Source organism: Glycine max, chromosome 11, assembly GCF_000004515.6.
Source record: "Glycine max cultivar Williams 82 chromosome 11, Glycine_max_v4.0, whole genome shotgun sequence".
Classification (NCBI taxonomy): Eukaryota; Viridiplantae; Streptophyta; class Magnoliopsida; order Fabales; family Fabaceae; genus Glycine; species Glycine max.
Genome location: NC_038247.2, coordinates 11,131,744 through 11,148,510, shown reverse-complemented (window position 1 = coordinate 11,148,510; position 16,767 = coordinate 11,131,744). Strand labels below are relative to the sequence as shown.

At 33.6% G+C, this 16,767-nt stretch overlaps 3 protein-coding genes across 5 annotated transcripts; 2 read left to right on the top strand and 1 right to left on the bottom strand.

The window, feature by feature from the left end:
* Nucleotides 1-1,371: 1,371 nt before the first annotated feature.
* Nucleotides 1,372-4,523, top strand: LOC102667349 (two-component response regulator-like APRR9). Its single transcript, XM_006590940.4, has 3 exons — nucleotides 1,372-1,930; nucleotides 2,864-3,037; nucleotides 3,967-4,523. Exons 1-3 carry the CDS (start codon nucleotides 1,439-1,441, stop codon nucleotides 4,192-4,194), a joined length of 894 nt encoding a protein of 297 aa, XP_006591003.1. The 5' UTR covers nucleotides 1,372-1,438; the 3' UTR covers nucleotides 4,195-4,523.
* A 6,334-nt stretch (nucleotides 4,524-10,857) lies between these two features.
* On the top strand, nucleotides 10,858-11,679 carry LOC100784197 (histone H4). Its single transcript, XM_003537982.4, has 2 exons — nucleotides 10,858-11,001; nucleotides 11,102-11,679. Exon 2 carries the CDS (start codon nucleotides 11,145-11,147, stop codon nucleotides 11,454-11,456), a length of 312 nt encoding a protein of 103 aa, XP_003538030.1. The 5' UTR covers nucleotides 10,858-11,001; nucleotides 11,102-11,144; the 3' UTR covers nucleotides 11,457-11,679.
* A 1,379-nt stretch (nucleotides 11,680-13,058) lies between these two features.
* On the bottom strand, nucleotides 13,059-16,283 carry LOC100305414 (protein kinase). Of its 3 annotated transcripts, none has more exons than XM_041006369.1 (2): nucleotides 15,910-16,283; nucleotides 13,059-15,792 (listed from the first exon to the last, which is right to left on the bottom strand). In XM_041006369.1, exon 2 carries the CDS (start codon nucleotides 15,726-15,728, stop codon nucleotides 13,218-13,220), a length of 2,511 nt encoding a protein of 836 aa, XP_040862303.1. In that variant the 5' UTR covers nucleotides 15,729-15,792; nucleotides 15,910-16,283; the 3' UTR covers nucleotides 13,059-13,217. The 3 variants fall into 3 exon arrangements, with proteins under 3 accessions (XP_040862303.1, XP_040862302.1, NP_001235040.1); XM_041006368.1 differs by having other exon boundaries at nucleotides 15,930-16,283; NM_001248111.1 differs by lacking the exon at nucleotides 15,910-16,283 and having other exon boundaries at nucleotides 13,218-15,196; nucleotides 15,272-15,728.
* Between the last annotated feature and the right edge of the window lie 484 nt (nucleotides 16,284-16,767).

The following is a 16,767-nucleotide window of genomic DNA, read 5'->3' as shown; positions in this document are numbered from 1 at the left end:
AGATTTAATAAAATTGGATAAATTGATTCATCAAACACGTAGATTATATAAGTGAGTTGAGTATGAATAACTTGTTAAAAGTGAGTCATTATTTTGATAACTCGTCCAACCGATCCGTTGAGTAAGATTGAGTCAGCTCACATGTTATAAAACTCACTTTGACATCTCTATTAAAACAAGTAGTATAGAAGTAAGATTGGTGTTCGTTGAGTAATGTTAAACCCAAGTTAGTTCACATTTAACCTTACTTCCTATATCTTTGGTTGCACGTCGCAACCTTTTTTGTATATAAATTAAATTAGAAATTAGCATTGTCTAGAAAAATAAATAATAGGGGGGTGGAACTTATAAAGATTAAAAATGTAATTTAACTATTTAAATTACTATCTCAATATTTTTTTGCTATAGATAAATAATAAAATATTTTTTTTACTATTTTCAAGTTAAAATTAGAGTTTCACATAGTTTGCGCAATAAAGATTAATATTTGAAGTGAATGCTATTAATTTTTTAAGAAGGAATCTTATTTTTAATTAGAGAATAATACTAAAATTATCTAATAATCCTATTTTTTCATATATATATATATAAGAATATCAAGTGGTTATGGTTAGAGATTTTATATAAAGTAGTGATATGAAAAAAATAATATATCTAAATGGGGATAACCTACTTCTTGAGTTAATTTTTTAAGTTAGATTCAGATTCAAATTCAAAAATAATATTAAAATATTTTTTTAATTAATTAGATTAGAATTTATTTTAATAATTAATGTTGAACATATCATTGGGTTATTATTAAATCACATGCAAATATTCAATCTTATAAATTTTATACTTGGAATATTTGGTCTTTAACACGACGTATGTATTAGAAATCTTAGATTCACTTGAAATAGACCAAAAGTCAAATTCTAAGAGTTAGCATATCTATAAAATAATAAGTCATCAAAATTTATGTCCATATAATTTTTTATTTTTTTGGTAAAATTAATTACATAAAATTAAATCTAATGAAAGATATAAAGGTGATGTATAAATTGGTGAAGATCTTAATTTAAGTTGGACATAATTTGTATGATATAGTAAACTCTCCTTAGTTTAATCTAAGTGTGTTTTTAAGAGTCAACCTAAATATTAGGTGTTTAATCAGTTAAAACAACTCTTATACTATACTTAAGACAAGCTTAATTAAAACTCTCAAATTGTTATGATTTTGAAGAATTCAGGAAAGGAACAAGTCAACTCTTTGCTCAAACTGGTGACATCATCTCCACGTCTCACTCTTTACACTCTCTCAAGAGAGGGGGAAAAAAAAAAGAAGAAAAGAAAAGAGTTTCTTTCGAATCCATTGGCTTTTTGGGTTTTGTTTTGTTCCGCATCTCCCCCACACTGAAAAATATTAAATACTAACCCCCTCCCTCTCTTCACATGCATAATGCATTCATTCTTTTTATTCCTCAACCTCTCTACTAAGCTTACTTCTTCCCGATCCACCTTCCCACGCGCCATGTACACACACCGCAACGCCTCGCTCTCACGCGCCGCCGCCGACTCCCTCGGCCATTTCCTCTCTCCACCGGACGCATCCACGGCGTCGCCAATGCAGTACTCCGCCGCCGCTCACCACCAACTCGGGCTGGGCGAGTTTGACAACTCGGTTCACGAACTCAATTACTCGGAGATGAGTTCGAGTAACACGTACAACAGCTGCAGCAGCGGGTGCACGAGCTACATGGGGTCGCCGAGTTCGCTGGCGAGTAATTACGAGAGTCGGCGAGTAGTGCAGAGGAGCGTTAGCAGCCACTCGCTGCAGAAGAATGGTAGGGCCCACCACCAACCCTTTTCTGAGTTCTCTCCTCTTTTCGTTGAGTTCATTGACTCGGAAAACGGTCCCGTACGGAGAGCTTGCAGTACCGGTGACCTTCAGGTTCCTTCCTATTCTATCATCACTAATCCTATAATCAATCAGATTAGTTATATAATCATATTTACAAAACATTTCAACCACATTTTTTGTTGCCAAATACTTATCTCTCCTCTATACACCTTTTCAGTGCCTAAGAAATATTTTCCAATCATAAATACACTCTCTAATACGTAGGTCTCACCGTAAAATCTATACACCCTGATATTACTATTATTACTGTCACGTCACATCATATGTTATTTGATATTTTTTTATTATTTATATTCAATTTTTACCGATAAAAAATATTATTAATTTTTTTTTAAGTTGGTGATTTCAATCCGAAACTTGTGCATACCAAAAAAGAATATCTGTCAAGAAAAAAGTCGAGTCCTTATAAGAATTTTTAATATTTCGAGTGACTAATCCATGACTCATTGAATTAACAAACAAAAAAATGTATGAAATTCACACGTTTTTTCTTATGATTTGTGAGACCTAAATAACCATGATCACCTGTTTTGCACCCCATGGTGTTCTTCACGTACCTGTTCCCTGTTTGGTTCATTTTCTTTTTTTTTTTTGTTGAGACCTAAATAACCATGATCACCTGTTTGGCACCCCATGGGCCATGGTGTTCTTTATGTTCTTTCACGAACCTTTTTAACCGGTTCCTGTTTGGTTCACTATTTTTATTTAAAGTATTCTAATTCTAATTAAGTAATAAGCACAAACATAAATTAAAAATCAAACTCTATTTTTGTTGGAGATAATGGAATTATATTAGAGAAAAGTGAAACTAGACATGGATGATAAATCGTGTAATGAATGGACACAATAATTACGCACACATTAAAAAATGACATGTGTAACATAGTATATTATTGTTTTATACTTCATGCAATTTCATGTAAATTGATTCTTGAATCATATATTTTTTTTTTTTTTGTACAGAGATTCAATGGAATGCAACATTTTCAGCATTCTGATAGCTCATTGTCAAGTGAAAGTAGTTTGATCATTGAAGAAATGAGCAGAACCAGTCCTTATAGCCCAGAGGAGAAGAAGGTGAGGATTGAGAGATATAGGAACAAGAGAAACCAGAGGAACTTCGGCAAGAAAATTAAGGTTTAATCTCTTTTTTTAAGATATAGTTTTGTATTAAATTACAAAGCTTTCTATATATTATCTGTTTTTAAATAAAACATGCATTGGGCCAATTAAACTTTTATAGATTTAAAATTTGGAATATATAATTTTTAGTCTAAATTGAGGTTGCAGTTTTATCCAAATATTTATTGCAGAAAAGTGTGCGTAAATGCGACCAGCGTGGCCACAAGTAGGGTTATGACGAGTTAAAAAGAAAATTGATGTTGCAGTCAAAAGGGTTATGAACTGTTTTTTGAAACCTTGTACATATTCCATCAAAATATGCTAATAATTTTTGTTGACATTAAAAAAAGAGTGAAAGTAAGACGTGGATCAATTTGAAACAAACAGCGTCACAGCGATATAATGCACAAATGAAGACGAAAATCACTGCTGAAAAACCATTCTGCCCTTTAGAAGGATGCATCATATCATGCTAAAATCATATCGAGGGTTGAAAGTTAAGGGAAATAGTAAGAAGTTAGACAAAAATCCTGATATGTAGAAGTAGTGATTCTTTCAACACAAGGATTCGTTCATGATCTTTGCACGATAGAGACTTGTTGGCCGCACCAGAGATATTAATTGAAGACTACATACATAATTGTGATATCATGTGTATGTTAGTGTATTGCAAGTTGCAACCGGTCCAAAAATGTGTGATTTGTGAAGCAAGAAAAATCTTCTCACATATTTGTCTCATTCTATAGGTTAACTAGCTAGCTAGTACCCTCATTACTGTAACGTCTAGGAGAGGAAAGAAACAAGTAAGACATGTTATACTTCTCTCCAACACAGTGTACTGTATATAGCTCTATTGGTCCACCACAGCACTGTTTACTGTTTAGTATTTAGACATGATGCAATCACAACAAAAATATTAACTTGTTTTTTCTTCTGGGAATCAGTATGCTTGCAGAAAGACTTTGGCAGATAGCAGGCCACGTATCAGAGGGCGATTTGCAAGGAATGATGAAACTGCTAAGAACCCTCCAGCTCAGTGGAGTCACATGGGAAATGGAGAGGAAGAGGATGAAGAGGAAGAGAATTGGGCTGATTTCTTTGATTCCTTAGTTCCTGCAAATATTGCTCAGGAGCCTCAAGGCAGTAGTTCCTCCTTTGGTGTGTTCTATTAAAATAATTGCATCCTTAAATCAGCATGGCTAGATAATTAAGTTGTTTGTTTTTCCATGTTTTTTTTTTTTAAGTTTTGAAGTTGGTAATGTAAATATATATCTATATATATATATAGGTACTTACTTGAATCATGGATGTGACCATGTGCAGTTTTAGACTTCAATCTGGGGTGAAGTTTTTAGTGCCCTTTTATGGTTTTATAGACTAGGCCTCAGTAGCAGCAGCAGCATTGTATTGTTTGGACAAAAAAGCTTTTGCAAGTTGTACTTGGGGTTTATTTCCTATATGATGTATTTATATATTTTATACCATAGTCTTCTTTTATTGATACGATTGTGTGAGGGAAAAAAGGTAAATTAAAAGTGGATACCCTGAAAAAAGATAAGAAAGGTAAGGTGGTAAAAAATTGATGGTGAGTGGTGACCATCACTTTCGCTACGGGGGTGATGTACCTATCACTTCTTTACAGTGAAATTTGGGACAAAAATGGAGTGCTCTGAATTTGTCTTCAAGCTCAACCTAAAAGCCATTTTGTTTTTCACTTTACAAAAACACATCACTCTTGGATTTCAGCAGGGTGAAAAGCAGAGCAAAAGGGTGATCAATTTACTTCTTTGACCATTGTTACATTTGCATATATTGCCATATTGGTATTGAAGAGTGGAGAGTGAAGATCAAAAGGGTCTCTATGCTTCATCTTGAACCTTTTGTTTCTTTTTGCGGGGAGCTTGTGATGCTCTCAAAAGTGACAAAAAAAATGTGAAAAAGCACGAAAGTAGCTAGTGGGCACAAGCCATATCCTTAGCAGTTTTGAGCTTATATTACAATGCACTTTCACTGAAGCAATGAAAGCCTAGAGTCAAATCAAGTCTTGTCCGGATAATGCTTGGTTTTGTTTGCGGTCAATGACGGCAGATACCGATCACAAATACAAGAACTTTAGTGGGATTATACTAAAACGGCAAGCAGCAATCATCACAAGAAGATAAACATTATGTGAAGCTATATATCTCAGCTACGTATCGAAAGTCTAAGGCCATTATTAGCCTATCAAGCTGAACTTCAAGGTTCAATCATGTCTTTGGACCGCAAAGCAGATTCTCAAAAACATTTGCAAAAAAAATTAATAAATTTCACCCAGCCGTTATATTACAATCAACCGGAATTGGATATTTTACGGAACTACTTGACATGAAGCATCAATATTTAACTCATACTTATGTCAAAAATTATGGATTCAACTTTAGAAGTAATAAAATTCATTTAAGATATTGATTTCTATCGTATTTTTTATATTTTATATTGACATTTTGATACTAAAATAATCATAAAAAAAAAGAAACAATCAAATTGACTTTTGAGTTAAAAAAACTATATTATTTTTCTGTTCTTATTTTTACTATGTGCGAATATTGTTTTGTTAATGAACTAGTATTAATGAATGATGGATTTAACATTAATAATATTACACAGATAAATACTTCAAAACTTATAATGTGTGACACAGGTGACTTATAAGAAAAATATATTTTTAAGTTAACATTTATTTAAATTTTTTTAGTAATAGATTATATCTCTAATTTTATTCATAAAATCAATAATAAATATTTTTTAAATTTATTATTTATGAAATAATTATTTATTAAAACTTAAATATTTAAATAATTACGTAAAAAAAATGACCATTTTTTTATACATTCCTGGATCCATCTTAGGTTGCATGTATCCCAATACAAATCGATGTTCACTTAGATATTTTTAGCTTTGTTTTTATTAAATTAAAATTTTATTGTAACATGTAATACAATTTGACATGTAAGTAATTAAAAAATAACATCAAAAGTATTTTAAATTAGGGGTATTCATTAGGTTAATCCAATAAACTCGACAATTCAAATCAAATTAATTAAATTGGTTCAATTTTTTCCTAGTTTGGATCCAACCCGAATCAAATCAATGACAATTGATTCTAATTATTATTTCAAACAAAATATATAATATTATTATTATTATATTTTAAATGTTGAAGTTACTTATATTTTTATGTTATTTTGTACATCTCTTTTGAGTTTTATGTCCATTGCATACATATAAAAATTCACTTTGACATTTTCGTTTTTCTTTCTTACATAATCCTTTGACATTTTCGTTTTTCTTTCTTACATAATCCTACTACAAGAACGTCACACATGCATACTCTCATAGCCTCCTCCTCTCAGTTGTTCTACCTTCTCACAACGGTTGTTGACTCTCTTGAGCCTCCTTTGAACCTCTACTGAGTTGGCGTTGAAAGTATAATTTTTATCTCTGGATCTCCCCATGATGGATTTAGCTCATTTGATGTATGTCACCGATTATATGTTAATTTTTGAATAAAAATTGTTATTTTATATATTGTTTTAAACATTTTTTTAATTATGTATTTAATGATCTGAATCAAACCAATTCATTCAACATTAATTTGATTTGATTCAAATTAGGGAAAAAAAAAACTAAAATCCTAACAAAAGCAAACCAATTAAAACTAATCGGTTCACATTTCATTTTTTTTTTCAAATCCAAAAACCAACATAGGCTCCTACTTAACGTTGCATTTCACTTTTGTCTACATTTTTTTTTACGTAAAACCAGTACCCAAATATGTTAACAATCTCAAGCCTCCCAAAATATTTGAAATCGGTTACTTTACCTGCTCTAAAGTGATTAATTTAAGAATGCAGAGTCAGCCATACTTTATACTTTTAGCCTATCATTAATTAAGGCCTCGTACACATTAGCATAACAAGTTGTGAATTGATGTTTAATACGAGATTATATTATATAAGTTATACAAAATTAACTGAAAAATTAGAAAAATTAGTTAAGTTGAAAACTTATTAAATTAGAGATGTTTAGTAGAAATATATGTTAAAATAATTAAAAAGTATGAAATGATAAAAAAATAAAAATTATGATTTATTTTAAAAATAGTAATAAAAAAGAATAAATATATTACAGATAAAAAATATAAAAAATTAGAAATTAAAAGTTAGTATGTTAAAAAATATTATTTCTAGTAGTGTTTCATAAAATACTAAAACTTATGAAAAATTATTAAAAAATTTATTTATTGAATAATTAAATAATTTTTTAACTAATAAAAAATTATAAATTCATTGAAACTTATTGTCTAGTCATAATAATCTAAAATTTAGTTGAATCCATGCAACCATGTTCTTCTCAAGTTAAGCTTTAAGGCTATAGTTTCTAGGGTAACTTCCAAAGGCGGGAAAGAAGACAGCCCCATCATCATCGTCTTTGTTAGCCACTAGCTAGGTTTACGGTCGGCGTTTTAATATCCAAAAATGCAAAACATTGATAAAAGTGAAATCCAATAGCCTTTTGTTTGACTAGTGATTAGTTTGTGTGGGAGATAGTTGAAAAGAAAATTTTACATATGCTTGATAAGGTGTAAAGAAAACGAAAAAGAATAATTTTTAAAATTTAAAATTATTTTAACTTAATAATTTTTTATATTGATTCTCACCGAGACACGAATTCAAGGGGCCAAAACTGGGTTTTGGTTTCCTATAGAATCCTTTATGTATATAGAGGGGGGAAAAATATCACACTGCATAAAGGTTGAGATTATGTTTCCAAAAGTACTTTCCTTGCCCTTGTGTGATTGGTGCTCAGTGATGGGGATTATGGAAACCACCTCACAACTAAAAGGAATAAATAAATACATAGTATATGAATATTGGTGGCTATAATACTGAGCTACACGAGCTATGAATGCAACACCTACGATGGTGGAACTTGGAAAAAGCATTTCTTAATCATGCTGATTCAAGTTGTTAACGCCAAAAAAGACCATGGAACCAAAAGCACTACTTTTATATAGCAATGTTAAGCACATGTTGCCTAAGAAAGAAGCATGAAATATATAGAAATAAATACTGAAATAGGCTAATAGCTATAAAAAAATAAATAAATTAAAAGCTCGTGACAAGTATCACCACACGGTCACACTGGAAATAGACCTTGGTAGTCGCCACCTTTTTTTTTTTTTATCTCTCAAGAGATATTTTTATTTGGGTGCCAAAGTAGCACAATCCGGCCTAACACAAAAATTGTTTTCGTGACTATTGTTTCCTTCTCCTCCCAAGTTGCTTCCTGCACTTATTTCATGGCTTCTTTATGTTCTGGAATGCACTTTTTTTTTTGTTTCCAGAATGATCAATCTGAAAGGTACAAAAAACATTCCAGAAATGATACAGGAAATAACATGGAGGTGCAGGAAGTAACAGTCTGCGTTTAATGTTTGAAGGCCACTATTGCCCGTAACAGCAGGCCACTACAGGATTGATCCCAAAAGTAGCAAGCAATAAAATTGCTATTCTCACCCAGTAAGTATATATTGGGTTTGCTAACATAAACCCACTAAAAAATTAGAAGTTCTTTGACTTAAAAACCATTGTCCGTTAGTTTATAGCAACATAGATTAAAGGGCTGCCAAGTAATTTTCTTTTATTTTTTTAAAATGCAGTTAATAAAAAGCCTTAATTTCTCTTTCCCATGTTCTATTTCCGGCTTTCCATTAACGCTTATGTTCAACGCTATTAGGAATGAGAAAACAAATCAGAAAGAATAGCTTTGATGCGAAAATCCCTATCAAGTGCTTATTGTATTCAGTGTCAGGAATCGGAGCCCCGACTCGATTCTTCTCTTTGCCAAATCGGAAAAGCACGGCAAAAGGAGTCTTGTAACTTAGTCAACTAGGTGTGCGGTCCTCTCCGCCGTCGTGATTGGTGGGTGGAGCTCATGGAAACAATGGGGTAGACGATGAAGGCAGAGGTGAGCAGAGATAGAGGGAAAGCAACGTTGATGATGCAACATGACACGAGTAGACGTGGGGGAGAGAAAAAAAGGGATTAATAAAATAAATTTACATAAATATCCTTCAACTTATAGCAATCTAAAATATAAGAAAAATGGTTATTTTGCTCAAATATGAAGGTAGACTATTAACTTATACCTTCTATTTTTTTTATGTGAACCTATGTTAGCATCCTCCTATATATATTAATTATAATTATAATTTGTACATGTATTTTAATTATTTATATTTATTTCACCTTAATGGTTAATTAATGCTTTGTGAATTTAAATGGAAGAATTTTTTTTATTGCAAGGCCTAAGGAAAGAAAAGGACCAAATAAAGCTACAGACAATGTATCACGTGCATTATATCAATTATTTGATAGCAAATGGTCTATGGTGGTGGTTTAGTCATTTATTAGAATTCAAAGGCTATGGGTTCGAAGTTTGATGCCTCTATTGCAATTAGGGATGATAATAGGTGAAGTTGTAGATAAAGACTTATGATTTGACGTATTTAAAGTCTAGTTTGATAGGCTTAAACTTTTAAAAATTTTATTTAATTAAAATAAAAAATAAATTAACCTAAATCGTAACTTTAATTTCGTGGATCATAAATATGTAATATACCAGGTTGATAATGTCTCACATACTAATTTTTCTATTCATGTTGGTTAAGCTTTTGGTAAGAATGTACATTTTTTTTTTTTAATTTTGACAAGTTGACATCAACATATATTAAATAGATAAAAAATCAAAATACTAAAAAAATAGCATTTACATACTATCCAATTGATTTGGTTTTATTGACCACCATTTTTTGTTTGTTTTTATTGTGTGTAGACATTAACACTTTTGTTGTTGAAAAACTAACAATGAATTGTAAGTTTTACTTTTGAAAAAAAAATATAAAATAGACTAATAGATGAAGATAAATCAAACTCAAAAGGATGTGTTTGATAGATAATATGTGAGACTTAGGCTTTAGTTTTATAAAACATGTTATGTTTGTTTACTAAAGTCTGATTTGATCTATTTTCATTCCTATAAATTTTAAAATTTGATTTGTTTTATATTTATAATGTGTAATCACATTAAGTATGTGAAAAAGTTAAAACTTGTATATAACATATGAGATATTTCTAATAAGACTGAGTTGTATATTTAAGTTGTTGATTTATACTAAGTTAGGTCATACTCATGACCGATTCAATAATAGACTTAAATCAATTAGGTCATCCATATGATAAATCAAGTCAATTTTAAAAACATTAGATAATAGTGAGTTTTTGTTATTTTTATTATTTTAAATAAAATTTATTTTATATTTTCAAAAAATATTTTGCAAAATAATAGTCTCAATAAATATCTTAATTTTTAAAATTTAATTATTTCATAAATAAAATAATTATAAATATAAGGATGCGAACACTTTTGATTATTTAAGCACTCAAAGAATTGGAGTGGGTCATAGAGATTAAACGCTTATACTAAAAAAAAGTAAAAATAAGTAATGGATATTATCAGGATCGCTTAAACAATAAAAAAAAAGTTGATACATTTGAAGATGTTTTCAGCTGTATCACACTTTCCAAAGCAATTATTATAACTTTCATTTTTGTTGGATTTAACTCTAAACACACACTCCGTGGCATTGAGAATAGAATTCAGCGGGCTCCAAAGTTCAAACTGGCATAGGCGCCAAAGACAGAAGCCACTAGGTTTTTTTCTTTTCTCATCCACGTCATCGATCCGCACGCAACTTTATCTCACATCTGAACCGTTCATTCACAATCCATCAACGCTCCAAAACGCTTCACCAAAATCCCTCTCACGGATCCACGCACTAGTCCCCCAACCCCAACACCACGTATATATAAATACAAACAAAATCTCCCTCGCATTCCACCAGTACAGAAAACGCAGTTCTCACCATTTCCCTCTCGGTAATTTCCAATTACTACTAATTTTGCCATGCTTTCTTCATCTTACTCTTAATCCTCTTTGGTTTAGTTTAATTGTTGTGTGTTTGAATTTACGGTGCAGATTGTGAGACTTGTTGTTGTTAACTGAACTTTTCTGAGCAAGAATGTCTGGGCGTGGAAAGGGAGGCAAGGGTTTGGGAAAGGGAGGAGCGAAACGACACCGTAAGGTGCTGCGCGATAACATTCAGGGAATCACCAAGCCCGCGATTCGGCGTTTGGCTCGTAGGGGTGGCGTGAAGCGTATCAGTGGTCTCATCTACGAAGAGACACGTGGCGTGCTCAAGATCTTTTTGGAGAACGTGATTCGTGACGCCGTTACCTACACTGAGCATGCTAGGAGAAAGACCGTTACGGCAATGGACGTGGTTTATGCTCTCAAGAGACAGGGAAGGACCCTCTACGGATTTGGGGGCTAGGTTTTTTTATTTTATTGTTAGGTTCTTTTGTTTTGGAGGCTAATCTGGATTTGAGAAACCCTTGCTGTTATGGATATAGTAAAAAGAAATGGCAAGGATTGGGTGTGGGAAGTTGCCGGTGGTGTTGCAGTAACTTGTAATGCAGTCTTTAGCTGTTATTGCTGGCAAGTTTGTAATTGAATCACTATATGTTGCTAATGTTAGAATCTTGGTATTAGTATTATTTTCGCGTTTGGTTATTGTTACCTGAAATTGTGTTGTGGACTTGTGGGTAATGAGCTAGTGGATTGTTGTTTAGTGATTTAGCGTTTTCGAAATGGATTTAGTTGAATGTGCTAGCAATGCAGTTTTGCTTGGTCCTCTATAGGACCACTTTATCAGGTTGGTTCGCGTCGTTATTCCCTATTAGTGAAATATTACTTTTGTAATAATGTTCAGGGTATGGTTCTGATTTTCAAAGCATATTGTTGTCGTTTAGTCCTTCAGCGCATGCTTTGTTTGGTAGATGGTGGTCCTCTTAAGCCATTGGGGAGTGTTTTCAACATTGTCTGCATCAACTTGCGTGTGAGGGTGTAGTCTCGAAGCTTGGACTTTATTTTTATTTTGTCTTCAAATATGTTTTGCTTTGTTGGGTACGTTATTCGGAGGATTCAAATCCACGATGTAGAAAACTTTATTAGTGTGTTGCACTATAACAAAAACGTAGCGTGACCTTTAAAGTTCCATTACCGTCGTACCGAGTACAAAGTTAGTTAGAAAATTAGACAATGGAGTTGCTGGTAAAAGTTTGTGTACAAAATAAGGTAGGTAACAAGGGTTCTCAAGCAATAAGAGTACAAGAGTGTTTCCTGAATCAAGATCCATTGCTAATGATATGGCTAACGTAATTGAGAAAAATGAAAATTGTGCAAACACTATCTACATGTACAATGTTTTGTATGCAACCCAAAAGTAATTTACTTTCTTATAGCAAAATTAGGCCTGATATAGTTCTACGCTTGAGTTATATTTTGATTGTGCAGTTTCAAAAATCTGTTACATGCTCTACATAGCAAGTCTTGAGAGTTTTGCAGGAATCTGAACCTCAGGCTCCCTTATAATAAGACTTGGATTACAGACGAATTAAGAACCAGTGGTGGTCAAGGCTGACATATACCGTGCTTAATCAAACGATTTAAATTCCTTGTTCCTTCTGACCAATGTCACCATGATATTTGTCTCCAATCTTGACACGGTACATGAGCATGATGCGCACATAAATTTTTGCAAGTATTTAAGTTCAGGTTAGAAAATTTGGAAGCGTGTGAACCAAACCTTGCAAAGAATAACACAGCATGCCAAACATTGAACAAGCATTTCAGAGAAACTACATGCTAGACAATTGGACAAAAACGACTTGGTATCAGCACTTGTAAAAAAAGGAAACCCATCTCTGTTTGGCAGCTTGACACAAGAATTTGGCGATTCAGATAAACATCTGGCTGATGAGTGGTAAGGTACTTACAGATCATATTTACACAATGCGCATTCATTTTTCAAGATAATCCTACTCAAACATCACAAATCAGATATTTAACCGTGAGCTGTATGGTCGTGTCACAATTATGCAAACTTGTTTCATTAACTTTACCTTTCTTTACAAGTCTATAAAGTGCCTCAATCCTCTGTAAGGAGGCTGAGAACTACCGTTCAGAAGATAAACCACTAGAATAATAAAAGAAGAGTAATGTGATGCAAATTTAGAAGATATAATATTCAAAATCACCTCCCTTCAGACTTCACCAGCTGTGAGAATACTCTACTCATAGAAACACCAGACAGATCATCGAGACTTGTTGCTTCAAATTGTGCCGCAGAAACACTTACTTCATGGTCGAAATTGTTGACCTGTGGAGAGAGTTCACCAATCATGTTTGTACTATTTTCTTCAGGATCACCTTGAACAACAGCCTCTTGAAGTTGGAGAGCATACTCCAAGTTCCACAAGACATCTCCCATAGAAGGCCTGTCAACGCCAAAGTCAGCCAAACATTTTTCAGCGGTTTCTCCGAACTTCCTAAGAGAATCTGGTCTGATTTTCCCCGCAAGAGTTGGATCTATTATTTGCTCCAATTGCCCTCTTTTCTGCCATTTCATACTCCATTCAGCCAAGTTCACCATTTCTCTAGGAAGGGTTGGATCAATAACAGGTCTAGCGCAAAGAGCCTCAAACAGAACCACCCCAAATGAATACACATCTGACTTTTCTGTAAGCTGTTGCCTCCTGAAATACTCGGGATCAAGGTACCCAAAACTCCCTTTGACAGCTGTGCTCACATGTGTCTGATCAATTTCAGGCCCAGTCTTCGATAGCCCAAAATCAGCAACTTTGGCCATGAGGTTCTCATCAAGCAGGATATTTGCAGACTTCACATCACGGTGAATAACGGCCTTAGCATACCCGGTGTGAAGGTAATGCAGTCCTCTAGCTGCTCCAATGCATATCTCAAGTCTCTCCTTCCAACTTAAGCTTGGGAAACCTGAACCATAAAGATGGCTTTTGAGAGTTCCTTTCTCCATATATTCATATATCAATATCATTTCATTCTTTTCATCACAATATCCAATCAATGATACTAGATGGCGGTGGCGGAACTGAGACAGCATCTCAATTTCAGTTCGGAACTCCGCAAGCCCCTGCTGGGACCGAGGATTACCCCTCTTAACTGCAACTTTAGTACCATCATTTAACTCTCCCTTGTATACTTTACCAAAACCACCAATGCCAATAACCCAACTCTCATCGAAATTATTTGTAGCCTCCTGAACTGTCACAAAAGGGAAGCGATACCCCAAGTTTGAAGCAGCACTTCCTGTTGTGGCATTAGAATATTTACTTCCCATGGTGTGAGAAGTTCCATCATTGATTGATAAGGGAATCCATGTCTTCGAATGCCCTTCTTTTCCAGAACGTTTTCTTTTCCTGCATAGTAGAAAAAAGAAAACTCCAACAATGAACACTGCAAGAAATGCCCCAACACTCACGCCCACTATCAAGCCAACTTTCTTAGAACCTGAACCAGAAGTACTAGACAAAGGCACAGCCGTTGATGAGCTGAGACTACTCACAGAGTTGTTCATTTTCATTATTTCCAGCCCATTCAAAATAGCATTAGGATAATCGTTACTCACGGTAGAAGGGCCTATGCTTACGAGAATTTTGGTGCTGGCAGATGGGGCTGTAATCATATCTTTGAAAAACGGAGCACCCAAAATATTATTTCTCGTACTAAGATCAAGATCCTTGGCAACAAACCAGGAGTTAATGTAAACATTGAAGTACAGCTCATTGAGACTTTTGCTGATTATATCACAGAAGTGAAGTCGAACAAGGTACTGAAACTGAGGCTCAACATCAAACTGCCAAGTCACATTGAAATTACTTCGGGGATCATCGGCTGAATTCATCTGTGTTAGAGTACCATAAACAATAGGTGGGGCAGTATTTGCTGTTGGCCCGCCATCTACATATTTCACAGCACCTATATTTGTAAAATTACGGGCCAAATTAGGTTGTATAAGGAATTTTTTATCAGGAAGCCAAGTTCGTTGAAGCGTGTCACTGCCAGAGGAGACGGTTGGACCACCCATGTTAACCCTGAAAACTGTCTCCAGTGCCTGTGCAAACAAGCCAGAGTAGCTTCCTGCTGGATTTAGGGTGAAAGCATCATCAATAATGAGGTCATCAGGGACCGAAACAACTTCAATGGCACTCACGAAAGCAATGGAATTGTCGGAAGGCACAAAGGTGATCACAAGGGTGTCTGAGTTCACACTTAGAGAGTACTCCTTCATAACAGGATTTTTCAGCACACTAAAGTCACTGAGAAGATTATAGTTCTGGGTGGAAACAGCGAATTTCGCAGCACTCAAATCGTACTTCTCATATGCAAATGGAAAGAAGTAAAGACGGATCCAATGTCTCCCCTTTTTGTTAATAGGAAAAGTGTACTTTGAGGGTGCGGTGAAAATTCTAGCGGTTGAATAGAGAGGCGAATCACGGGTGGAAGTGATCGATTTCAAGGAGGTACTAGCAAGAATATCTTGTTGTGTGGAAAGGAAATTCTTATAGAAACTATCCGCTGAGAAATTGCGGCTATCTATTGAAGTATTGGTTGGTGATCCACAGTCTATAAGGTAATTATCTATAGGAACAAAGTTGGCAGAAAAACATACCAAGGGTAAGATTGATAAGGCACAAATAAATGAGCAAATTTCTCTGCAATCCTTCATCTCTATAACAGTTTATTCTCCTTTTCTCTCAAATTTCCTCCTTTCTGCTATCAAAGGAAGAGTACTGGTACATGCAAGAAAAGAAAAACAAAGCTATGAATTTCTACTTGTCAATCATAAAACTAAAAGGGTCGAAAACACAGAGCATAACAAAAATGGAAACCGATTATAAAAAATGCACCTTTAAACACAATGCAATACCTTGAGAGCTCCACCAGAACCAAAGAGCAGAAGTGCAGAACGCAAATCTGAATACCCTTTTGTTGAATAGAAAGGAATTCAAAACAAGTGATGAAAGCAGAAGATGAAACGCATGCTCAACACGCATCTAGCTCAGGACAAGCTGGTATAAACTGATGACAACGTTAGTAATTAATATATAGTCCTTTTTTTAAAGGAAATTAATATATATAGTCCTAGATTCTTTTATTCTCTACTTTATTTATTTAAATAAAAAAGATTAAAAAAAGAGAGTGAAAGAGAAAAGACTGAAAGGGTGTGCACAAGATTGAAAAACCGCCTGAGATTCAGATAGATGACCTTGTGGTTTTTGAGGTGGAACCATGATTATGTCTATCTGGAAATAAATAAATTAAGATAGGTGAGTTGGTTATACAATAATAATAAATCACCAATACTTGAAGCAAAGCAAATGGTAACAGATAATAACATTTATTTTTTAATTAAGTGATTCAGAATTAAAGATAAAATATATTGTTTTAGAAGAAAAATATTTATTATTTTCTTAAAGATTAAACAGGAATCGAACGGGGAATTACTTCTTACAAAAAAATCAATGGTTAGGAAAAAAAAAACATAAACAATAATAAAAAGAAGAGTTAATGATACCGTAATGCAATGATATTGGCAACAGAGGAGATGAGACGAATGTTTATTATGCCATTACCATATGCTTGTGGGCTCGCTTTTGCTGGCAGTAACCATCAATGAACTGAAAAAGTTGGTAAAGTAGTGATCGAATATAATACGATATCAACAATCTTATGTCTCTCTCATTTAATATATTGACCTAGTCGAA